Genomic DNA, 25437 nt, shown 5'->3' with positions numbered 1-25437 from the left:
TTTGTGTGTCTCTTTTCCTTAAAGGGACGACAAATAACTAAAGAAAAACTGCTAGTTCCTTGGTGCTTCATTTTTTCTTTTCTCACCACATTTACGCAATTGGTCGTCGACGTGATGAATGTTCCCACTTGCTTCGCCGTGGTGATGAATGGACAGCTTAAAGGCAGATTGTAACTCTTGTATGCCCAGCGAACAGCGATGGCACAATATCTCAATGAAGAGAGTCAACTCACACGCAAAAGAAAAGTAAATAGCGAGCATAAAAGAGAGAAAATAGAACGTGTTACATAGGAAGGCGCAGCGCCATTCCGGTAGCAGCTCTGAGCGCCATCTGGAAACGTTCTTCACGGTTAAGGGCCCCAGGTCTCGTCGCTGTGCCAGACTGCGAGTCGTCGCCGCAACTAAACAAAGAAAAGAGCTTGCGACAGAGCCGTGAAACACACTAAGGCGGAGCGTCATCTGCAGGCTATCTGCCGGAAGGAGACTGCGGAAGGCTGCTTTCGTCGGCTGGCTGGCTCCGCTGCCGACGCAATCGGCAGTGGACCAACGCTGGACCGAGCACCCGCGGATTCGCGCAATATGTGTGAAGCGAAGTCACGAGTGCAGACGACTTGCCCGAACCGCTTCCGCCTGCATGCAGTGCCCTTTTACTTCCACTCAAGAACCCCAACCCGACCTACTCGCACCGTGCCTGTGTGAAAGGAAAGAAAGAAAGGGGGAGGGGGTGCAGCCATCGCACGCGTCAGTGCTGCTTATGGGTCAGTGCGCTGAGCCATCGGACAACGTAGATTCGGCATCAAAAGTTTACGGGATGCGTTGGCACGGGAACAAATTTAACGTAGCGCTGCCTCCCCGCCCAATCGCAATACAAACGCACTTCAGTAAACGGGAATTGGAGCGAGTGTTTAGAAAGCACTTCATTATGGTTGCATATATTCTCTGCGCTTATCGAATACGTTGGTGTTGCGCGGTTTTGAAGTGACGATTTTCCAGACCGATGAGTTTTTTTCTTCCGTTGTAGCTTCCGCACGCTGTGCTTCTCTCGTCGCGACAGAGCTCCCGTTAGCTCATCTACGGAGGCGTACAGTCGGGGACAAAAGTCTGTGGACGGGCCACAGACTTTTTTCCCCGACTGTACACCCCGAAAATTTTAAAATGCGTTGCACTCCTTGCAAAAAGTAACAAAACTCAGCCTTGAGCAACCATTGTTAGCGCCAGGTAATTTCGGTTAAAAGCGGCTATTGGCCGACCAAGCTGCATGGTGTCCCTTGTTGCACGTGAGGCAATAAAAGTAAACTTCTATAATAAAGGGCAAAGTAGCGATGAAATTAAATACGCTGGTGTGAAATTTCTTTATGTTCTAACTGACAAAAAGAGTTTAGCGGGTGTTCGTCGGTTTATATGCCCCCGTTTTAGGATGCGATCACTTGAAAAGATGGAAAGGAAGAATCAAGTTATGCCACCTTAGCTCTTCTGCGGTGCAATCACCTTTCTTATGGTGCGTCAGGGTGTATTCAGTGCGCTGAAACCAGCGCTTAGGTTAAAACACACGAAAGCTGAAGATGAATCAAGCACTTGTCTGTCAAATGATATTTGCTGATTACAACCTGTTCAAGCTCAGACTAAGGGGATTTGAAGGCGCACGCTCTGTTCCCAAGCCATCCACCTTGGAATTAAAGCCGAGCACCAGGCCGAGGGATAGCCTTGCACCCATTTGAAAAAAAAAAACGGTAGGTAGCCAACCGGAAGTGGAAGTCGAACTCAATTCCTGCAGAAACTCTGCAGAGAACTGTACACGGTCATGAGCACATTTTCTGTGTCACTGTACAGAGACGACGCCCATCGGTTCCCCTAAAATGTGCATTACATGACCACTGCGATGCTCTGCTGCATTACAGACACATTTCGCCGTTCCTCTAGCATTGCTGAAGCGAGACGGACGTCAAAATACAAGGGCGAGTACGCAAGCCGTCGCGCTGTGGAGTGTCGTGGCGTTGCGAGAACGCCCCTTTGTCTTCCGCTGGTAGCCCAGCGAGTCTTATTTACCTTCAGCAGCCGGGCTGTTCTGCAGACGCGGCCTTCTTCGAAACCTCCCGGCGGCCATGCGACCCTCGCCTGGCGACGAGGTGGCTGGCTCCGAGCCTCGCGAAGAGACGGCGGCGCGCGCGAAACTCCCGTCCTCCCCTCCTCAGCCTCCTCGCTATTTGCCTTTCTCTGGCGGATAACCGCTCAGCAAGCGGCCGTTATTTGCCTCGCCGGGCGCCCAAAGAGCACTCCTCGCGCGCATCAGGCAGGGCCTTGGCCCCGGGGCAGCAGCGGACCGGCGCCCAGCGCATCCACCCGGCGGTGCTCCTTTCAACCACGTAAGTGTCCGCATGCCGACGCCCTGCTCAGCAAAGTTCCAGAATGACCCTTCGGCACACATTCGGGCAGCCTGTAGGAAAGTTTCGCCGTATACCGGTCGTAGCCTTGCCGCGCAGGGGATGCACCGAAGGATGTGAAGTACGAACTTTTCGACAAACGGTGTCCATTGCGTCCGAACCATGTCTACGTGCAGATTGCAAGCGCTGTCAACATTATCAGCCGCGCCGATGCTGCCGGTAGTGTTGATATTTACAAAGATAATAACTTTTGTTTACCTCTTCCCTCTACACTGACGCGCATCTTTGTGTAGTTCGAAATTTAATGGTTTCTACAATGACTTGATTGCAGTGACTCATGGCGCTGAAAGCTCGTACCCTTTCCCACCCCTCGCTGCAAAGGGGCAGTGCAGACGGGCTGCAGTTATTATAAGCATAGATGAGAAATATACATTAGACAGTACATATATGCATGCGAGATAGCTCTTGTATTAGGCAGCAAAGTGTGCAGTGGAAGCGGAAAAAGATAAGCCCAAATGACCGACGACCAGCTGGGCGGAAAAAAAATTGAATTACTTGCAAGCGGAGACTTTCTGCTCCACTTTCCGCAATACTGAGGACTGGGGAAGGCATGCCATTCTCGTTATTGGCGTTTTGCGTGAAATGCAGCGCCGGCAGTGCAGATTATTTCGCACCAATCATCAGTCACTTATACTAATCTTTATCCGCTGCAGCTTACATTCGAACAGAGCCATTTATGCTTCCATTATTTTTTTTTTGCTGTGAGCAGCGCCTTGTTCACATGCTTTGTTTTTGTGGGCGGACACTTAGAGAGGACTGCAGCAAAACAAAATATTCTGTCAATTCACAACAAAAATGCGCTTGGGGGGTAAGCACCAAGCTACCGGGATAATGAAAAATGTTAGTTACCGCTTCATTGAACGCAGTCTTTAATAATGAACTCAGAAATGCGAGCAAAAGATATACATCGCGTCATATCACTTTTGAGTTTAAATATGCAGGTTCTCTTGTCTTGAATAGCAAAGGAATACGTAAGCTGGACGAATGATACAGTGACAATGCGCATCAGCGGGCGCGGTGCGCGGTGCCATTGTATACCATACAGGGGGTTTCCACACAACTCATCAAAACAAGCACACACACACATACACGCCGTTATCATGCAACTGATCAAACTATAACAGGAGAAATGTTGTGATAGTACTGTCAGTACTGTCGCAAGACCACTGCAGCCAACTACTGCATCGTAGATCGCATTTGATGTCAAATGCGATCTGCAGTCCCCGAATTTCAGATCGTAACATATATTGGCATATCAGCGAAAGTTAAACTTCACATAGTGTCGTAGTCTTAAAAAATTTTTTTCAGGCACACAGAACAAACAAAGCAAATCCCATGAATATTTTCAAAACCTTAATGATCGCAAACATACAGTAAGTACACTTCCTTCCACCTTAAGCGCGCGGTAGAGGAAACATGGCCACGTAGGGCACGCTGTTCTCTAGGAACGGGGCTAAGCAAAACAAGTTCATACCTATATCGTCTGAGCGATAACAGGAGTCTTTAGGAACTCTGAACTGAGGTTTCGACAAATTCATTTGTCTAAGGATATTACAGCACGATTCGTCAACGGACAGCTGCACAGATTACTCGCATGCACATTGGCACTAAGGCTCACGCCTGAAGGAACTTCACATGACTAAAAAATGCGTCAGTGCCACCACTCGAGCGAGATGTGTTTAAAAGGTCAGAGAGAAAAATCATCCGGCGGCAGGTAATGCCTATATGCCACAGTAACTTTGGAGGCAGCACACAGGCATAAGAAATGATGACGTCTGATAGAAACATCAAATGAGAAAAGACAGAAAGGGCGATCAATTTTTATACGCTTACATCTGCGAAAGAAGGTTGAAGTAGTACATCTCAGAAGAGCTATAGCACGAACTGTAGGATTGAAATAGGAAAGAATAGGTTGAACAAAAAAAAAGAAAAAAATAATGATTTCCAAGTGTTTGATTCTACAACCAGTGCCCCTGCACCGTACAGAGAACCTCGCAAAATGACACAGTGGTATGCACGTGGAGCACTAAATACGAAACACAACAAAGATAAACTATACTTGCAGTGTAACAACAACGCAGCTAAATATTCTCACAATCGTAAACAAAGAAAAAAGGTGCTCTCCTGACAAGTCTAACAACGATGAAAACGACAAATGGTGCAGACATAGCCACCATTGATAACGTTAACTCCAAGAACCATTTTCAGCTTAGTAAAATGCAGTCGTCCTTACCAGAAAGAGACACGACCGTGCCAAGCGTTAAGGACCACCTACGGCGTTTTTAGCGCTTGCCCGATTTGGCACCACTTCAAGCCCCAGGTCTGCGTCGGATAACGTACGGTTCGTGTAAAATTTGCTGTTATTAAATTTGCTTTCAAGAAATTCCACGTGAACATTTATGCAAGCCAAACTATGTTTGCTCATTTTGGTGAACCGTACCTACGCGACGCGTACAGCGAAATGAGCAGCTATAAACCAATGAAAGGCTTTGTAATTTGCTCTTGGTAGCGCTGTAGGCATGAAAGTTACCGATCGCTATCATTTTTTTATCCGTCGGGAAGGAAGAAAAGTTTGAAAGTGTAATCTTGTAAATAATCAGTCTCGATTTGAACTTGAATCTCCCACAATTAGCTCAACGTTTGCTACTTCATCCGCTAGAAGCCGCATGAGAATGCCAAGGAAAGGTGCCTGCGTAGTCACGCAGGCATCTTTTCATGGCCCCAGCAGTTTGCATTTTCGGTTGCACAGGCGGCGCATTTCGGAGCGGACGAAATCGCGTTAGCTCTCGTTGTTTCGTTTAGCACACAATGAAAAGAACACAGCCTAGCAGTCATGTAGCGCACGCAGCTTAGTCGTGACGTGCGCTTATGACGGCAATAACAACAAGCGCTTTCAAGCGCTCTGGTAAGGTACACTGTGCGTATCACAACACTCATTAAGGTAATTACATATCAAACTCCTCCGCTCTCCCGTCTTGGCGCGAAGACGATCGCCCGCACCAGGCTTTGTAACACGCATTGCGGTATTTGGAGCACCTTATCAGGTTAAAAAAGGGCCCCCAGCAACCCACGCCAGTCCACCAAAGGTACGCCAAGCGCACACCTAGGCAACCAACCTCCTCCAAGAAGTAACTCTCGATTATCATATACGGCAGGTAGCCCACATAGAAAGTGCACACAAACGAAATAACGAAGAGCAAGGATGACAAGTCCCTTTCGAGCTTCTGGCTGCTGTACCTGGAGCTCGTAACTTGAATAAAACGCGGCATGCTCGTCTCTGTCAAGGGCTGGCAAGACTTATTCCTCTCCGAGAGCACATAGACCATGAGCAGCGCGTAGATAAAGGCGGTCACGCCTACCGGCACCAACACCGTGGCAACTCCGTTGACCACGCGAGTGGACCACGGACCTTGCACCGCGCAGTGGCCTGTGATGCTGTTCGGACGAAAGCAGCCCCAATACTCGACCGCATGCGGGATCGTGATCGCCCAGGAGAGCAGCCAGGGCGCGACGCTGAAGACGTGGTCCATCCACTTGCGATGCGGGGAGCCGCAGTGCAGAACCAGCATGTACTCGTCCACGTTGAGGCAGATGAGGTAGAAGGCCATCGTCTGTACCGATGAGAGGTACAGGGACCCCGTCACCACGCACTCGACGTAGCCGGGCTCCTTGCCGCTCAGCTGAATGGCCGGAGTCGCGAGCGAAGCCGCGCTCAGTGTCAGCGCCGTGACGCAGGTGCCCCCGAGAAGCCGCGGAGACAGACGGTCGGCCACAGCCGGCGACCTCAGCAGAGCCACGGCCATAACGACGCTGACTGCAGCACCCACCGACGTCACGCCCACGACCACGGCTTGAAACGGCAGGGCGAACCAGTAGTTGTTGCACAGTCCATAGTCCAGGTGCGCGGCCAGCGGCGAGGCCGTGGTAGTAGCATTCATGGTGTGGCGGCTAACGAGTGCACCGGCTGTTCATTAAACAGCGGCAACGAGGCGGCGCACCTGCTCAGCGAGCCCTCGCTTCTCTCACTGACGGAGACATTTCCTGGCGTCGTGCTCTCGGCGTACGGGCGCGGCGTCGTGGCGGAGAAAGTTTCCGAAGTGAGGCCCAGCGCAGCCAGCCGCGCGGATCGCTCTGACGGGGGCTGCGCCCTCGCCCGAGCGCGGAGACGAGGGCGGCAGCGCGCGGCGAGGAACTGCCGCTGAATCAGAAGGAACCATATCGTCTTCCGGCGGAGTTTTCTTGACTCAGAGCGCGCGAAGGGGATGTTGTGTCACCTGGTGCAAAAATGCTCGCTATTCCTCGTAGGCGGCTAACGCGATAGCGCCCGCGCGCGCGCGTTCGAGACAAGACTCGGCTTTTCCCGTGGTATGCCGTTCCGCGGCGGTACAATATTTTTTGCGCGACGCGGGAAGGCTGTGACTCAGCATCGCTAGCTGCTCGCGTGCTCCGACATGAGCGGTATGAGCGCCTATCGCTCTACGCCAGAAAAATTGAAAAATTCCATCGCTATGCGAGGCATTCGCTCTGCACCCGTTTCAGCCGATCCGCCGCACATCTGTCGTATCAGCTTTGTATGGCTTTGAGGGGATTGCGAGACTAGACGTTCGCTGTCGTGCGCCGGCTGTTCGCAGTCATTTTTCTTCTTCCGGTCAGCGTAGAGAACTTTAACAGGCGCAGCCTTTGCAATGCAAATCACATGTCCCCGGAATGAAATCATTGGTTGACGTGAAGCAGACGAACACGTTTGAATTTTTTTTTCACATGTGTAAGATATACACCTGTAGCTTTGTTTCGCTTCGTTTGCCTTTAGAGCGACTGAAAGGTAGCCACTATGTTTGAAGACGCAGATAGTTTTTTAATCACTAAACTTGACCGGTTTGATTAACGTAATGTGGACGATAAATTAATTACTTTACCATCCTTTACAAACGCCCTTGGTGTGCTTATCAGCTACCGGTACGGATTGGCAAGCTTGCGGTTCGGAGGGTCCTTGCCCTCGCCTCGCATCCTTTGCAAAAGTTTCCACATCATCCACACCATTTCAGAGCTTCATGTGATTTGATTTCACACCAGTCCCAGTGCGTCATCCAAGCGGTTGAATTTGAGCTCGCGACGACATAGATTGAGCTTCATCAGCTCAAACGGCTCAATGGCCTCGGTGAGGCGCGAATTCGCAGCTCCCGAGAACTGCTCTTTGACATCTTTCTTCAATAAAAACACATTTAGAAAAAAAGAAACAGGAAGGGCTACGTCGCTGAGTTCAGGGCCAATGACGCCATCACAGGCCAAGTTCCAGCAGTGACTCAACAAATAGAGCTTTAGTTCCGTGAACAAAATGATTTTGAAGCGTCATTCTGGTTATGTAAGTGAACATAACATTATACGTTATAAGGAGGAGTAAGTATGTACGGAAAACAATTACGCTAACGTGATCGATACTGTAAAAAATAATAAAAAAAAACATTACCCCTCGTGAGAAACAACGAACACCACTAACGCTGATTAGGTTTCAAGGCGGTTCCCAACAGGCCATATGACCAGCCGAAACGCCGCGTTATTTGCTGCTACAAGTTGAGTGAGAGAGATTTATCAGATGTAAACTCCCACCTCACCTAAAGGAAGATGACGGCGTCTGCGGTGACACAACGGCGAAAGGGCGGCGTGGAAGAAAAAAGGACGAACCAAAGCGTACGACTTTCTGAAACGGTACTATGCGGCTGCGGTAGGCAGGGGCACCTAGTTGTTTCCATTAGGGCCAGAAATATACTTTTTTGTTTTGAAGATTTCAAGGATATAAAATTATTCTTGATTACTATGGGAACATTAGCTAAATATGTACGCTCCCTGATTAACGACTCTCTTCTGTTATTCGCTGAAATCTTGCCTTAAGAAACACGACACGCTTAATTCTTTGCAATATCAAACAGGGCCTGATTGCTATAATATCCTGCGATCAGTTTCGCAGTGCTAGGAGCATTGTTCACGGGACGCAGGACAAGAGACGTGAGCAGAAATACAAAGCACACGTGCATGCCTCCAGACGTATGTCGTCTGCCGTCCCGGGAGAATAATCGTATAGCACCGCAAAGCTGGTCACAAGATTGAATTCCACTTGTCCGAATTTCTTCCAGCACTTCAAACTGAAAGCATGCTATTTGGCCCGAGAGAGGGCGGAGATCTGGGTGAGGAATACGAAAGGGAGGTTAGTTAGGAACTAAAGCAATGTAGCCACAATAAAAAGATAACAGTTCCAGGCTCAAAGTTGCAGCACTTAACGCCGTGTCTCTGCCTGAAATAGTCCATTAATACCACTTAACGGACAGCTGCCTACTTGCTCCAGCATAAAGTGCTTGAAAAGATCTAAGCAATGTATGGACTAAGTACGTTAAAAGCAACTTATCAAAAGAAAAGCATCAGGCTAAAACAGTATACGGGGAACTGCGCCAAGAAACAATGTTGAAATAAGCGGAGAGAGAGAGAGCAGTAAGCCCGCTCATAAAGCATTAATCATGCTTTTAACGCCATGCAAAAGTAAATGGTAGAAACCGTGCCCAGTTAAGTAACCGGTTCGACCCTGACTAGCTATTATACTGTAAACCAACGTTACTCCCCCTTTGCGAGAGGTTTCGAAATGTTCTTTTTATAAAAGTAAAGAGTGCGCCTCTTCTACAATCTTTTCCAGAGATTTTAAAGCGGTCGATTGACAGCAGTATCGAGCAATGCGAAACTTATCGCTGCAGACGACATCTCTATGGCTGCTTTTATTAGAATTTTGCTCAGGAGGGAAGATACCCGTGCTACCAAGTAAGTCAGCCCAACATTTCTTTTCGTAAAACGTTCTCGCGGGCTAGCCGGTTATGTCCATGGAAGTTAACAGTGGGCGCCCTCGTCCTGTTCACGTACCATTAACGTCCTTGAACGATATCTGTGTTTCTGTGAAGCAAAACAGTGTATAGAAACGACCACAATCAGTGAAGTACCTGTGCAGCACTGCCTTCGTGAGGGCATCGTGTATGCTGATCTTCAACATCCTATGCGAAATGCCGCACTCATGTGCCGTCTGTTGAAGAAGTTTTCAGGTCAAAGCATTCATGACTAGAGTGGGTGCGGAACCTTGCAGTGACGGACTGGTCGCTGCCATTGGCTGCTTTTGCGATTAGAGATGTCGACAAAGAGTTCCGTTATCCCGTGCGAGATAATCAGCACAACTTTTTTCGCCGGGAAATGCGTTCCAACCTACTCCGGCCACGAGCATGCCAGCCTGAGAACGTTGCCAACAGATGGCACGAACTGTATATACAGGGTGTGTCACCTAAAACTTTACACAGGTTTTACAATAATAATAATTGGTTTCGGGGGAAAGGAAATGGCGCAGTATCTGTCTCATATTTCGGCGGACACATGAACCGCGCCGTAAGGGAAGGGATAAAGGAGGGAGTGAAAGAGGAAAGGAAGAAAGAGGTGCCGTAGTGGAGGGCTCCGGAATAATTTCGACCACCTGGGGATCATTAACGTGCATTGACATCGCACAGCCCACGGGAGCCTTTTGCGTTTCACCTCTATCGAAGCCCGGCCGCCGCGGCCGGGTTCCAACCCGGGAACACCGGATCAGTAGCCAAGCACCCTCACCACTGAGCCACCAAGGCGTGTATTACACAGCTTTTCAAAATAGGCTTTTTGAATTCGAAAAGCGCTTTTTCGGCATAGCATTCTCAGCGGTGTAGTACATCAGAATACGGCCAAGACATGCTAACGAGTAGACTGGTCAACTAATATCGAATAGTTAAATTTTTATTATTGTCCCAAAGCTCTTTAATTATTGAGAGGTGTGTAGCCCACCGATCCATATCAGGTTTTAGAATTTCGAAAACGCGGTTACCGTCCGCGCTGTGGCCCCAACAAATTTGGCTATTTCGATGAGTTACGTGCACTGAGAGGTTGCTTTGTCTGCAAGCTTCTCCAAAGCGCATGTATTTTGGCGCGATGTAGCCAAAATTTGTTGGGCCACAGCGCCGAGTGTAACCATATTGTTGAAATTCTAAAAACTGATATGGATATTACTTACGATGGGCTACACGTCCCTAATAATTAAGGAGCCAAACAGTAAGAGTTAAACAAATTAACTATTAAATATTGGTTAACCAGCTTGCTAGTTAGCAAATATTAGCTGTATTCTGATGTATTGCACCGCTAGGAATGATATGCCGAAAAAAGCTCTCTTCAAACTCAAAAAGACAATTTTTAAAAAATTATGTAAAGTCTCAGCTGAAACACCCTGTATACTGGACCGCAATGTAATAAGAGGGAGCGTTTCATTAACATCACACCAATGCTGTTGCATAGTAAATATGCGTTATGCAGAGTTCGAGCTAAATACAGGAATTTGAAAACATCGGGTTGTTTAGTTTAGTTGTATTCGACAGTCGAACACTAATTACGCATTCCTTCTTGTATTTAATTCCTCTGCAAATTCACCTCTCCTGGCTTCAAGTATCATCTGACTCTTTTCTATTTGCTGGATTTTCAAGCAACCCATTGCTTGACCATTTGTTAAGGCCCATATCCGCCAGCTGTTTGGTGTTGTACATATATCTGTTATCAATGCTGAAGCTGGATCAGTTCTGAAAAAGAAAAAAGAAACATGGAACAGCTACCAAGTTTCGGAGCATATTCACAAAGTCGTAAAGTGACAGATGGGTTGCTATTTCAGCTGTTATGTAAAGGTGACAAAAAGCCTATTAACGCGTCTCACACTTAGTTAGGTATATGAACTAGGTGAAGGCAAAACGCATATTCGCCTTCCAAACAATTACTTTTGCTTAATATTTATTTAGCTTTCGTGCCACTCACTTATTTTTTACATGTCACCTCTTGAACATACCTATCTAGGGCCTAAAGTGTACGGAAACATGTTGCCAAAACGAAGTCTGGACACACGGTACAGGCCAGTGATGAAAAGAATCGTCCTCTACCACAACTTCTTTCGCACGCGAGTCGATCCACCAGCCAGCGACATGCTCGAAATGGTATGGTATTGTGTTTTAATCTAATGATACACTTTTACTTCTTCTCTTGGACAATTAGATGAGATGCACAGATGCAGCCGTCATTCTCCGCGTTGAAATATGAAACATAGTCGACGTTCTCAAAATCAAAGCTTTGAACTTTCGCTCAGTGTGATGGTTCTGACGTTGTCGCGAATTCCTGCTCGGGGGCATGGAGCAATTTAAACAACACGGGTTTGAACTCGACCTTAGCAGTTTACGAACGCCATTTTTTTTCTACAGATTTTGTTAATAGCGACAGCGTACTTCTGTGCAAGGCTTTTAAACTTGGAAAGGACAAATGACGTCTAAAACCGAGAAATGCACACACAAAAACATATTTAATCCTATCTGCAAACCACACACACAACCGGTCTCGTTCGACAAGATGGTTCCTAGTTCGAAGTCGGTGGGTGCCATTTGAGATATCCTCTTCCGTCGAAAATCTAAAATACTCTGGCCTGAATAAAATCTTGGTTTCATATTGAAACAATAGCAAAAAAATCTCTCAAACGCACCGCCGGAACGGGATGCGACTTTATCTGTGATACCTGTAATAACCCCTTGAATATGCGGGCAATGCTACGTAAATTGGCCCTGACAAAAACACAGGCACGAAACCAGCTGGTTGAAATTTTGTAGCCGCACCCCTTGAAAGCCGAACTTGAGCTGCGAGCACCATACAGGGCCGCGAATTTGCGGAAACACGCCTTTTTATCGCGCAATCTTGACTGTGTGAAAACGAGGGATTCTATAGGTGCTCCAGCTCCGGTCCAAACGCCCCGCAACGTTTATTGCGTTGAGTGCAAGAGACACTTACAGCTCCTTCCTTCTTTTTCAGACTTGGCACAAAGGAGCCGCTGCAGATGCTCAACGTTGGGCGGAGAGTTGCCAGCTTCTTGTGCATGACAACAGTTCTGGACGATGGGTTGAAGGTAATGCTTCTGCAGAGTTGTGCCCAAGACAACGGAAACACAAACACGTGCCCTTCTCCCGGAAAAGATAATTCATATTCTTGACGCCAATCTTACTGCTGCTACGAATGGAAAGGTTTTATATATATATATATCTAGGCACTACTAAATTGGCAAAGCTAAGTAGGCGAAAAACACACATTTACGACAGCTTGCCTTGACAAGGCTTGCAGCAAGCTCAGTAATACGTAAATGAAAAAGAAGGAATATGCGCTTACAAAATTGTTCGAGCTTACGTTTTCTTTTAATTTTGGTAACAGTTCCCTTGGGTTAGTCTGCCGACGATTAAAGCCGGCTGTAGTTCCATAAAGTGACACATTCTGAGCATCGAAACAAACTTTCCATGAAGGCAACACTTCGAAAACAAATACTAGAGCACGCGCCGTTCATAAGCTGTAAGCATAATGGTATTCCCTCGTTATTAAGTTCAGCGTCTCTTGTGCTTGAAGCAGGACCTTTGGATATTTTACTGCGTGGTTTAGAAAGGATGATGACTACCTTTGAACGACGCCACGATGAAAATGTGAAGAAGAACGCACTCCTAGACATAACTCAAAGAAATGCAGCGTGATACAATCGCTAGGAGAAGGAAAGGTCCCAGAGTGATATTTGTGGGGACGGGATATTCTTATATGACGATGAGCTACGGCTTCATACAGAAACCTATTTCTCCTACCCCCTCTCTCTCTCTCTCTCTCTCTCTCTCTCTCTCTCTCTCTCTCTCTCTCTCTCTCTCACACACACACACACACACACACACACACACACACACACACACACACACACACACACACACACACACACACACACACACACACACACGCACGCACGCACGCCATTTCATTTATTTGTTGACTTTACTGAACGATTTCTGGCTTTTACATGGTGACCTAAATTTCCTGCTACTCTTTTCTCCTTCACTTTTCTATCCCCTCACCCCTTTCCCCCCGTGCAGGGCAGCAAACCAGTTATTCTTCCGGTTAACCTCCCTGCCTTTCCTCCTCCTCCTCCTCCTCCTCTTCATTTATTTGTTGAGCAAGACCTGTCTCAGTTTTCTGCAAATAGAAGGCTATTTGCAATTTCCATTCATTATTTCTCCAAATAAAAACAAAAAGGCATGAAGACAAAATTACTGAGAAGTATAAGACCATGCTTGAGAAGTATGAGATTAGAGGGCCGTAAAGTGAATATTCCAGTCTATCCACTATAGTCAATAAAATAAGGAAGGCGGTGACTCAGGGGTTAGGGCGCTCGGCTACTGAGCCGGAGTTCCCGGGTTCGAACCCGGCCACGGCGGCCGGGCTTCGACGGAGGCGCAACGCAAAAGGCTCCAGTGGGCTGTGCGATGTCAGTGCATGTTAAAGATTCCAGGTGGTCGAAATTACCGGAGCCCTCCACTACGGCACCTCTTTCTTCCTTTCTTCTCTCAGTCCCTCCTTTATCCCTTCCCTTACGGTTCAGGTGTCAACCGAGATGTGAGACATACTGCGCCATTTCCTTTCCTCAAAACCAATTTTTACATGGAATAATCTGTTTGTTTGTTTGTTTGTGTGTTTGTTTGTTTTTGACAGCGATAGAAGTAACCATTTGCGCACGCGCGTGCCTGGCCACGCGAGCCAACCGTCTGAACGCAAAACCGAAGCGCCTCATAGCAGTTGTGAAAGAAACAGTGAAAAATGGCCCGCACTCTTGGCCATGAACGGACGCCGCTCGAAGCAGGAAGAAATGGCGACCAGAAGAGAAATACAAAGTGCCCGAGAGCACAGTTGCCCTATGCATATCGAGGATGCTCGGCAACCTGCCACGCAATCATTGCAACGCCACGTGCTTGTGAGCAACATGAAGGGAAACCACGTGCTTTCGTTTAGCAGAAAAAAGTTTCTTGCGTTCTGAACGCAAACTCAAACCCATGTTAGCGCAGAGCCAGTAACCTGGTTGGCCGACGTCTCAGCCCACTCGGCGATCGCCTCGCGGCTGCAGACTGTGCATTTAGCCGTCATTTGCATACGTGGACCATAGGTTCCCGGTGGCAGCAGTGACGCTGAGTCCAACATCGGAGCAGAGAGGCGCTCGACTGCCTTGGCATCTGAAGCATTATATGCAGCGACACGCGAGAAGGCAACCGACCGAAGGCAGCGAGAAGGGGGTTTGGTTTGGTTTATGGGAGTTTAACGTCCCAAAGCAACTCAGGCTATGAGGGACGCCGTAGTGAAGGACTCCGGAAATTTCGGCCACCTGGGGTTCTTTAACGTGCACTGATATCGCACAGTACACGGGCCTCTAGAATTTCGCCTCCATCGAAATTCGACCGCCGCGGCGGGGATCGAGCCCGCGTCTTTCGGGCCAGCAGCCGAGCGCCATAACCACTCAGCCACCGCGGCGGGCAGGCAGCGAGAAGGGATCACATTGAAGGATGTATGATAAGCTATAGCTCGTGCCACTGGCTAGAATAGGACTACATAGGCTCTAATTTATTTAATTACCACGCTAGGGGACATTTCAAAGCACTGGCCAGGATAGGCAAGGTTTCGTTACCACGCTAAGGAGCATAGCCAGGTGGTCACGAGTGCATAAGAGGAGAGAGACAGCTGTTTGGAAATGAGATTTATATTTGAGGGAATAAATTCCGGCTAAAGTCAAAACGTAGCATCGAGACGTCGGCTTCGTAATCCTCTTCGACGGCACCACGAAAAGTAGGCTTCGTGCCAGTCCTTCACCGCCACTTTTATCTGGAACCGGTGAGGGGCCGTCGAGGAACCGGCATAAGTGCAGGAGACACTAGACGTTTTCAGCATACCGGAGACGTACTAGCGGAGACGTATGCCGATTTACCAGACGCCAGCCAGCTGTCCCCGTCGGTGTCACTGCGCTTGCGCACGAGTAGTCCGGTAAGCCGGTTACGTCTCCGCTAATACGTCTCTAGTATGCTAAAAACGTCCCTTTTCACGGATGGCCGCGACATTCTCTTCTAATTAACACGCGAACAATCCCCACGTCCATCACTTCGTGGGCAGTCGTCGCCTTGCAACCACAACGAAGATGAGGCAAGCGCTCGCCGTCGGCACGAACGAGTGCTTGCATCTCACGAGGGCAGGTATGCTGAAGCCGCCCATTTACATCCGCCCTGCTGACCTACAGCGTTCAGTAGAGCGACGTCCACGGCGTGCCCACACTGCGCGTCTTCAGCAGCACCCAGATCAGATGGTGAAGGCGGAGCGGGTGCGTCGAGGTATTAGCGACTCTTGACGAAAGAGTCGAGCGGTAGCGTGGTCGAGAACCAGATCCAAGAAGTTGCCTTCACAATGGCGACGGTGCGGCCCGCGTACCACCACACGCGCTGAGTGAGGACTACAGTGGCCGTGGGCCCAGCGCCGAGTCCTTCCCCGTCCAGCTGTCCATGCCAACCAGCGGGCTCTTCAGGTGACCCCAAGGGCCGATGACGTAAGCGCCATGGGTACATCGAGGCATGAATGGCAGGTTGTGTCTTCAGACGAGGGAGTCGAGCGGCAGCGTGGGTGACAACCAGCCGTACGAGGTGGTGACGGTCGCCACGATGAAAGCGCAGGCCATAGGTAGCAAAAGCCGCCGCGGCCTGAGCTCGGAACACGATGACGTTGCGCTCGATGTCGACTCCAAGCCAGATCAGATGTTTGCCCTGACCAGCGAGCTCTTTTTTGTCATCAGGGATAGCAGCTTCGCATTGATGGTGCTTGGTGAAGAAGCGTCTGCTTGGTGCCAGGTAGCGGTGGTGTTGCAGTAAATGGATGCACTGCAGAACGCGCTCCGTTGCGTGGCCTAGGATAGCATCTACCGGCAACGCATGGAGAGGCCGCGTCACGTCCAGGAGGTTCAGCCACTCGTTCTTGATCTGCGCACAGAGCGCAAGGGAGGCACTCCAGGGCGACCGCGGATTGTGCTGTTCAAAAAGGTAGTGCCGGTCCTCCATAGCAGCAAGGGCCCCAGAAGAAACTTCCGAAGAACCAGGGACGCTGATCCTGTGCCCAAAGCTGTTGGTTCGTGCGTCGCGCCGTGCTCTAGAGGGAAGGGCCCAGGAGCTTTGCGAAACGTCGGCGTTGCCCTCTTCGAAGACGGCCAGCACCGGCGGCTTTCGTTCACGAGCGAGGTGAAACGTCACCAAGACGCACTTGCCTGAGAGAAGCATGGAGGGCTTTCGGTCATTGCCGTTGGCCGTTGAAACAGGCAGGGACTGAGCCCTGAAGCACCGTAGCGAGTTGCCCTAGCAGTGTAACGTTCACTGGGTGAAAAGAGCGAAACGCAATTCGAAGGCGCGCGTGCAGAGCGGTGCGCGAGAGTGGAGCTAGTTTTTTTCATCGTTTTCTTCGTCCGGCTGTCGAGTTGCATTGTATCATCTTTTAACGTTTTGTTTGCTCCAGCACCAAAATGTATACGTTGTGACACTTAACGAAGAAGTTGATTGAGCGTAGTAATCAATGAAAACAAATGAAGAACCCAAGCACAGTACACCCTGAAATTTTGGTAGGAAAGATTACAGTTGTAGCTTTCTGTCTTGCGCCTTTTCTTACTATTAAAAGCAGTGCAACTCTTCTATATTATCCTTTGCTTCAAAATGAAGACAAAATTATGTACAGCGCAGGTATGCATAATCAATGATTGCAGTTTTGGGCTGTGTTAGCCTGCATTAATTTCGCTGTTATAAAGTCGCGAACAAAAGTTTCTGGACAGCGTGCGCCGTTGGGGTTTAGCATCTCGAAGCGACTCAGGCTATGAGCGACGCCGTACTGAAGGGCTCCGGAAATTTCGACCGCCTGGGGTTCTTTAACGTGCACCGACATCGCACAGTACACGGGCTTCTAGAATTTCGCCTCCATCGAAATTCGACCGCCGTGGCCGGGATTGAACCCGCGTTTTTAGGGTCAGCAGCCGAGCGCGATAACCACGCCGCGGTGGCTTGATAGCTCTATTGTTAGCCGCCAACTGGAGGCCGCATTTGTGGAAATGAAAGTCGAAATCCTGTTCTTTCACCTTCGCAAGTGTGGTCTCCAGCCGGAAGCTAACAATAGAGCTATCGGCTTCGCCTACGGCGCGCGCGGTCCAGTGACTTTTGTCCCCGACTGTACATATGCACTACTGAGGGTAGAAGAGCAAACTGTTCAATAAATAGCGGATTGTTCCCATATAAGGAACGAACAAAAAAAGTCGTTGAAATAGATAACAGAAGAATTATTACCAATTACTAAACAACAAGGTGCACGCCTTACCAAAGAGCCGAAAGATTTTCTTTGCCTTTGTCTCTTATGCTGACCGAAAAAATTTATGGCACGCAAAATATACGCATTTTTACAAGGGGGCAAATGTCTACTTACTTGCGGTAAACTTGCACACATTAACAAAAAAATTTTGTGGTTTATCGATCCTATTTACATCGCTTGTTAAAAATGAGCAGGAGCTGCCTTAGAAACATCCCGTTAGTCCTCAGTTAAGGAATTAGTGACTGGGTACATTGCGTACACTGCTTGTTTCGTTAAAGATCCATTTGTAAATTTACTCTGTAATATTGCATTCGCTTGCCTTAATTGTTACAAGCGTTTATCACTTTCACCACAGGAGTGGATTTATGACGGGGAGGACTGTCGCCCCCCTACGATCGAAGTGAGAAATTTTACACAGGAAAGTCATGCCGAACCCCATCTACAGATGAAAAAAGTGATTAAATGAACCCTTAATTAGCAGGTTCAGTACGCAATGCTTCTTCTATATGAATTTGGAATATCTTCCAAACGCATATTTGCCTAAGTACGACTATTAATACGGCCCAGTGGTTGTCACTTATCATTCCATTAATTGAAACTGAGGTAAACGTGTTATAGCTTTTTTATTAGAAAGCGTATTTATTGCACTGTTGTGTTTCAGGCACCTCTAAAAAAAATGTGTCACTATTCTGTCACAGATTACGGATCCTGCGGACAGAACATCTTCGTGTCTAATGTAAGAGTACCATGGTTTTTCGCCATCAAGATATGGTTTCTGGAACATCACAACTTCTCTTTCGGAGACACTGGAAATAACATCCCTTCCATGGTCGGCCATTACACACAGGTCAGTAAAGCCATGCCCCTGTCATAAACGACAATAAGCAGACAGATAAAATAATTTCCCTTATGACCTTGAGCCCTACCATTCCCTTAGTCAAGGCTAATTAGCGGTTTATCGAGTACTGAATCACGCCGTAGGGGTACAGAACACGCTCACAGGCGGGACATACGCAACGAGGCGTGAACTTTCAGCTGTTTATATTAATAACGTTTACTCTTTTTTTTGTTCGCACGGAACGGGAGTCCGGTCATTCTGTCTAATTCCTCGTGGTACTCCATATGTTTTTCTTTTTTTTCACGGCAATTGCGCACGTGAGCCAAGCTGAGTTAATCGTTGAGATCTTTATGGCAGGTACCTCAGCTCTTTTACCGTCGGTCTCATCTTTATTTTCGCTTTAATCTCCGTCTATCCGCAGCGAGGTGCGTAAGACCGTCGGGCACAGTGTGTGTATTTTGGGGTTGTAAGAGTGGGCTGCGTTTTGCAGTGCGTTCCTGTTCCATGTTAGTCTCTAGATGATGAATTTCTGTACGTGGCCGACGTACTCTTCCACACGTCAACTATATTTCGTGCACCACGCTCTTTTCACATTCTGTGAAACTGTTGCTGTGTTTTACGCCGCAGATATTGTTGTCTTTTGCAAGTCCCGGAATGTTTTGTACAGCCCTTATACAGTGTGTTGCTATAGCCGTTGGATGCACCGTTGGGACGTGTGCTTACTGACCAGGCTTGTTTTTTATGCTTTTGTGAAATATGTGTACTTAGGCAAGACCACTAGACGGACCTTTTTCATCTCTGCCTGCTCGGCATTGGTAGCGGTTTGCTTCAACAGCTTTTCTGTACGATTGATGCGATGGCGCCGTCACGGTGTCTGCTAGCTACCAGCCCAATCTTATACCTCTTCATGGTTTTGTCGATCTTCCGCGGGGACTTGCGAAGGGCCTGCAGGATCGCTGACAAGGCTGGGCCCCATTTCAGCTTGGTCTGGGCCGAGTCGTATATATAGTTCAAAATAGCTTTTCTCCTCTAGGTTTGTATGTGTTTGCTGCTCATTAAAGGGGCTCTGAAACACTTTAAGAGGAGAGCACATAAACTCGCTCAATCACTACTTTCTCTCGTCCTGAACACCTGAGCCAAGTAATACAGTTCAACACGCAGCAAATAATAATAACAATAATTGGTTTTGGGGGGAAAGGAAATGGCGCAGTATCTGTCTCATATATCGTTGGACACCTGAACAGCGCCGTAAGGGAAGGGATAAAGGAGGGAGTGAAAGAAGAAAGGAAGAAGAGGTGCCGTAGTGGAGGGCTCCGGAATAATTTGGACCACCTGAGGATGTTTAACGTGCACTGACATCGCACAGCACACGGGCGCCAAAAAAACTCACAATCACGCGCGAAAGTTGGCGAGTCCTTTCGGCGACCTTTTCATGCTCGCGCCCTGCTCCGTCACACGATGCTGCGCAATTCTATTCAGAGATGCCTATTGGTTAGATTCTTTCAGGCGTCACACAGCTGCCATGGCCGCGGCCAGTCAGCAGCATCGCTTCGGCGGGTCAGGAAGCTCCGCCCCGCCCGGAGAATCCGCCTTTTTCATTTTCCTGTGCTGCCACCTCGCGTACAACGATAAAAGCTCACTGGTAGGGTACTGCGCTGCCAGCCCGGCCGGACTGAGTGCCGCTGCAGAGCACGTTTTGTTGGAATCTGTCGACGATGGCGTGTCCTGGGCAGCACCTGGTACTTGGACGATTTCTAGGGTTGACTTATGGCTGGGTGTGAAATCCGAGGCAGGCTACAGTGCCCACCGAAGGGCAAATTCTTCAGTATCTCCGATCATCCGGCATGCGATGCGATCGCCAGCTGAGTAAGGGCCGCCGCTTCAGAAATGAAGGCTACATTCGGAACATAATGTTCAATGAAATATCCCCGATCAGTGAGGTTGACGTTTTCCGCTGTATATGTCTGCCATCCATGAAAGGTGGATACAACATCGTGCACGCCGCATAGCACAGAAAACGACTGGGGACAACAGTTTTCACAAGCAATCGTAGTGCTCAAGAGCTGCCGAATAGCTACACGAGCTATAAAAGCACAAGCGTACTCACAACATGGCGCAGCTCTGCTAGCATTTCATTTTATTTTCCCGCGGCACACCGCTGCATAGCTTAAACAAGCGTGCGCATCCATAAAAACGAGCGCGAGAGGCGCACATTGATCCATTCCGGCGATACCACGCAGAGGTCTTCATCATGGATATGATTCGAACACGCGCATAACGCACCTTCTTCTTCTGCCTCTTAATACATGGCACATACCCACACGGGGGGATTGCCCAGGGTGTAGTGGCATAAACAAGGAAATTTCCATAGGAGATTGACAAAATTTTAGCACCATGCGTGAATGCTCTCGTAGCTTCTTTTTCGTTGCCCGCTCCATCGCGCGTTGAAAGCGGCTCACAGCACTTGCCCATTCGGCCTTCTTGCTTGAGAAAGCAAAAAGCGTCGGAACGAAGTCTAAATGCCGCGGTGACATTCGAGGCCTTCCTGGCCATGAATAAAACCTTTTGTGATAGACTTCACACGCATTTAACCGCAGTACCTCGTCCGTACCTGTCACAAAGTGATTCCCGCACAGTCTTGACGTGCTTGACGGTGCCCAAGGGCGGCCACGATCGTCGAGCCGGCGAACTTCTTTTATCCACGCTTTGCGTCGAAGGCTATCCCGGGAAGCGCAAGGAAAGTGAAAAAATCCGAGTTTGCTTCCCTTTACATATTGGGCATTGCAGCCGTATGCAACACATTTCGTAGGTATCGCGAAATGCGTCGCGCTGAACGCCCGACGGCTGCAGCAACGCACCCTGCGGACGAAGCCGGTTAGTTTACACTTCCACTGCCGGTCACGAAAGGGGCCCGCGACCCTTCCAATATGTTTCGCGACACCGCCGCCAGGGGATGGGCGCATGCGCAGTCGCGTCGTGAAAAAGGCGGATTCTCGCGGTGGGGCCGGCGGAGGAGGGCCGACCTTTTAGTGTGGAAAAAGGGACGAGAGGAGAGGGAAAGGGGCAAAGACGCTGAAATTCAATTTTTACTACAGGTAACTCAACTTCTACAAAGCGCGTTAAAGAAATTATTGCTGGAGGATGTTCGTGAAACGGTGTTCTTTAACATCCGAGGAATACCGAACCTTGAATGAGAGCCCCTTTCTGAGCCTCTTGAATATACGAGCGAGGAATTGCAGCAGTCTTCCATCGGTGGTTTCGCAAATGGAGTCTAGGGAACTGAACACTTTATGAAGGGCGCGAGTAAGCCTTCCGCTTTCACGCCGCTGGCTTTTCCCACGGGCAGGCAAACCAGGTCGTCGTCGACGTATCGGAAGTATACTGTGACGTCAAGATCTCGTGGGAGCAGTTCCTGTCTCCGGTTGCCTTCTGCCATGTATAGGGTGGTTAAAACGGGAGCCACACAGGAACCTGTGGCTATTTTTTTTTCTGGAAAAATATTTTGCCCTATGTTCGAAGCACTGGGCTTCTAGGTAACGCTTCACAAGGCCTGCAAAATTTGTTGTGCTTATGAAACGTTTGTTTTCAAACTTTACTCCTCCGAGGCTACATCTACATGCTTCTCTCAACTGCTTCGACCACCTCCTTTTGGAGAGCCCTGTGGCACGCGTCTGTCACGTCGTCTGAATTTGAGGTCATTGCTTCGTTCTTCTGAAGGAATGCGATTAAGCCGTCGGATTTTTGGACCATGCATGGATCCCCGATGCGAAACTTATTCAGGCGCGCCTTTAAATAGACGGCCAGCTGCTTCTGCCAGGTGCCGTCTGCAATTTTATACAATAAAACACACGCACACACAGAGGCGAACCACAAAATAAACTGCTGAAAATTGGCGCCTTCTGCCCATCTCGTCCGCGCATCTTGTACACCTACTGCGCCGTTCAGCACACGCTCAGCCACGGGGGAGGAGGAAAACAGTTTTATTGGCCGTCTTAGTCTAGACGCCTAGAATATCGATGGCGAGACAGACCACGGCTCTCTGTAGGTCCTCGTCGGTGTCCGCCAACCCGGTGGGCCAGGCAAGGGGAGGGAGATAGTGGGGGGGGGGGGGGGGAGAGCAACGGGGCAAGAGAAGAGAGCGTTCCATGTCGGCGTAGGAGGAAGGGCAGTTAGGGCAATGGGGCCGCTGTGTAAGGTTGTGGGGGGTTATGAGTAATTGTAATTCTGCGCTATAAGCGAAGTGCGAAGTCTCGCAAAGTAAATCATTGATAATGCCGAAAAATCTGGTAATTGATGTAAAACACAATTTATGCCTCTGAATCTCTCAAGTAAAAAAATAATGGCGGACAAAAATATCGCTTTGCCAGGACAAGCAGCAGTACGATCCATGCTTGAATTTTTCACAGATGGTGTGGTACAGTTCGCACAAGGTGGGATGCGGCCTCCATTACTGCGGTCGGAACGTCGTCAAAAAACCGTTCTACAACTACGTGTGCAACTATTGCCCCATGTGAGTTTCTTGACGCGCGGTTCTCTTTGGTAACTGAGCCGTAGCAGAAGCACTTCAGTATTCGTTTTTGGCATTTTGTGCCTGAGCCTTCCTTTCTGTTGTTTCAGAGGTAACTTTCCTGAGCGATTTGGGAAGCCGTACACAAAAGGCAAGCCGTGCAGCAAATGCCCCGGCCACTGTCGCTCCAAGAAATTGTGCAGTTGAGTATTACATGTTCTTTACGGATGGTTTGCGCTGTATTAATGACGTTTGGTCAATTTTTGTTACACAGCTTTGCCACTGCTTCAGTTAATTTAACTGTTAACTACAGTTAATTTAACTGGTAACTACAGTGGCAAACACAGATGAAGAAAAAATTTGGAGATTTATCAGAAAACACAGGCTAAGATAACATCGCTTTCGCCTTGAAGTAAAAATTAGCCAGTGCAATATAAAGCTACTAAATAATTGTTATGCGTGCACAATTTTGTTTAGAAATTTGCGGAGTTTAACGTTTCAAAACAACGCCGGCACAACTTTTAAAATTGTGTTGGAAAATTTCGTTCTAATTCAGTCCTTGCCGCGTGCTTTATTTCGTGCCAAAGTTCGAGCAAGCGCCTGTCCGGCGAGGTTGCGATGTTTTATTTCACACCATCTGAGCTCTGGGAAAGCCAATCTCCAACAGCAAGCTACAGGGCAACATTAACTAAGGAAGGCTATTTATTGGATTCTTTTGTTTTTGTTAATCTGTTAATACTGACACATGCAGCAGCATGCAGCAGCATGCAGCAGCTGTGCCATTTGATCTCAAACTCGTCCAAAGGTGAACCTAACCTGACGCTCCGATTCTTCTTATTCGACTGTAGCAAACTCCTGCGAGCACGCCGACTTCTGGGTCAACTGTCGCGAAATCGCCAAGCACTGGCACCAGTGGCTATGCGGGAACCCCGCCAAGGAGCAGTACAAGGCCTGCAGAGCGACGTGTTCCTGCAAGGAGCGCATCAAATGACCCGATTCCTTGTCGTTTCAAGTCGTTTACAAACAACAAAGAGGAGAAAAAACAGGGATGAACGCGAGGAGCACGATGGCTCAAAGTTTGCTTGGTGACAGAGGGATCGTGAATTAACTGCGCAATATTAGTGAGAAGTGCGCCGAAATCGCCACGTCTGATTGTATAGAGTGGCATGGTTGTAAAAAAAAATAAGATTTCTAGTCAATTACGAGTGCTAGTGTTTGAAGTAGAACAAGTTACGTAGTCCACGCTGATGCACACAGCTAATTTACGCATGTCCATCTGATGTTTTGACTTTAATAATAAAATGCAATAAAGCGCTGTAAGGTGCTGTTCACGTACCGTGTCCGAATTCTTCGCTCGCTCGCTCTTCTCTTTTGCAATGCGCACACTTGGCGACCGGCCTAAAAGCGAAAGCGAGACTACGGAACGCGTCATACCAAGCTGCGAACTTGATCAGCACGTTCGCATCGCATACCTAACTTTTTTTTTCCTTTCGCCCTTTCTCTGTTTGCTTAAAGACTACGCGAGCATTATTCGGTTCATTGTTATTTTTAACTAACCGCGTTATATTGCAGATTAGGACTGCAATACCGTCTCTCAAAGCCGTCCAGCAGAACCATTTCAAGTTAGAGCTTGTAATGTCACAATAAAACAGTGGCCGTTCACCTTGAAGGAAATACTAAATGCTGCCTGTAAAACGTGAAACTGGCTATAAAACAATGTGCGGTAGATGGTCGCTCTCGATCATGGGCACAATCGTTGCCGAAGAGCGCTTTCGCATTCCAGCCGACCGTGCCTAAAGTACGTCAGACGCGGCGCGCTGTTGGGGATCGAACGCGGAACCTCAGCACGAGCGTAGCAGTGCCCCAAGGCAGTGCTTCACCGCTGCGGGCGGGCCATTAAGTAAATTATGTTAACAACGGTTCACGCAGCCGTTTTCAGGGCAGGGGGCTGCTTCGCCACGTTACCCCGGCATGGACCTAAACTATGCAGCATGCATGCAACCTACGACAGGGCCCTCTGCCGAGAGCGTGGCGCGGTGTTCCGGCACGGAACCTGTTCGGCTCCCGGACGAACTGGATTGAGCCCCTCTTAAGGGACGGCCGCGCGATAATTGCCCCCTCGACCCCACCCCCTTAACATCAACCTTCGAAACAGCCGCGCAGTGCGCGGACCACCCACGACTCGCGTCCGAGTGCGCCCACGTTTTCTCAGATGGCGCCACTAACGCAGTCTGTGTGGCACAGTGTACGCGGTCGTATCTTTTGTGCATTCATTTTCTGCTTCCTTTCTTTGCTTGCTTCATCCTTACGCCCTCGGCTGCCTCTTGTTTCATGGCTCGTCCCGGTGCACCAGAGCGCAACGGCAAACAGGCCAATTACGAGCCTTCCCCTTTCGTTGATTC

At 48.7% G+C, this 25437-nt stretch overlaps 1 protein-coding gene across 1 annotated transcript; it reads left to right on the top strand.

Moving 5' to 3' along the window:
* The first annotated feature begins 2225 nt into the window (after positions 1-2225).
* Positions 2226-24366, top strand: LOC144136026 (cysteine-rich secretory protein 2-like). The gene is made up of 8 exons (XM_077668216.1): positions 2226-2363; positions 9124-9245; positions 11331-11467; positions 12327-12420; positions 18389-18537; positions 22935-23038; positions 23146-23237; positions 23884-24366. Exons 2-8 carry the CDS (start codon positions 9161-9163, stop codon positions 24024-24026), a joined length of 804 nt encoding a protein of 267 aa, XP_077524342.1. The 5' UTR covers positions 2226-2363; positions 9124-9160; the 3' UTR covers positions 24027-24366.
* The last annotated feature ends 1071 nt before the right edge of the window (positions 24367-25437 follow it).

The sequence above is a fragment of the Amblyomma americanum genome, chromosome 1 (assembly GCF_052857255.1).
Source record: "Amblyomma americanum isolate KBUSLIRL-KWMA chromosome 1, ASM5285725v1, whole genome shotgun sequence".
Lineage (NCBI taxonomy): Eukaryota > Metazoa > Arthropoda > Arachnida > Ixodida > Ixodidae > Amblyomma > Amblyomma americanum.
This window is presented reverse-complemented; position numbering and strand designations above follow the sequence as displayed.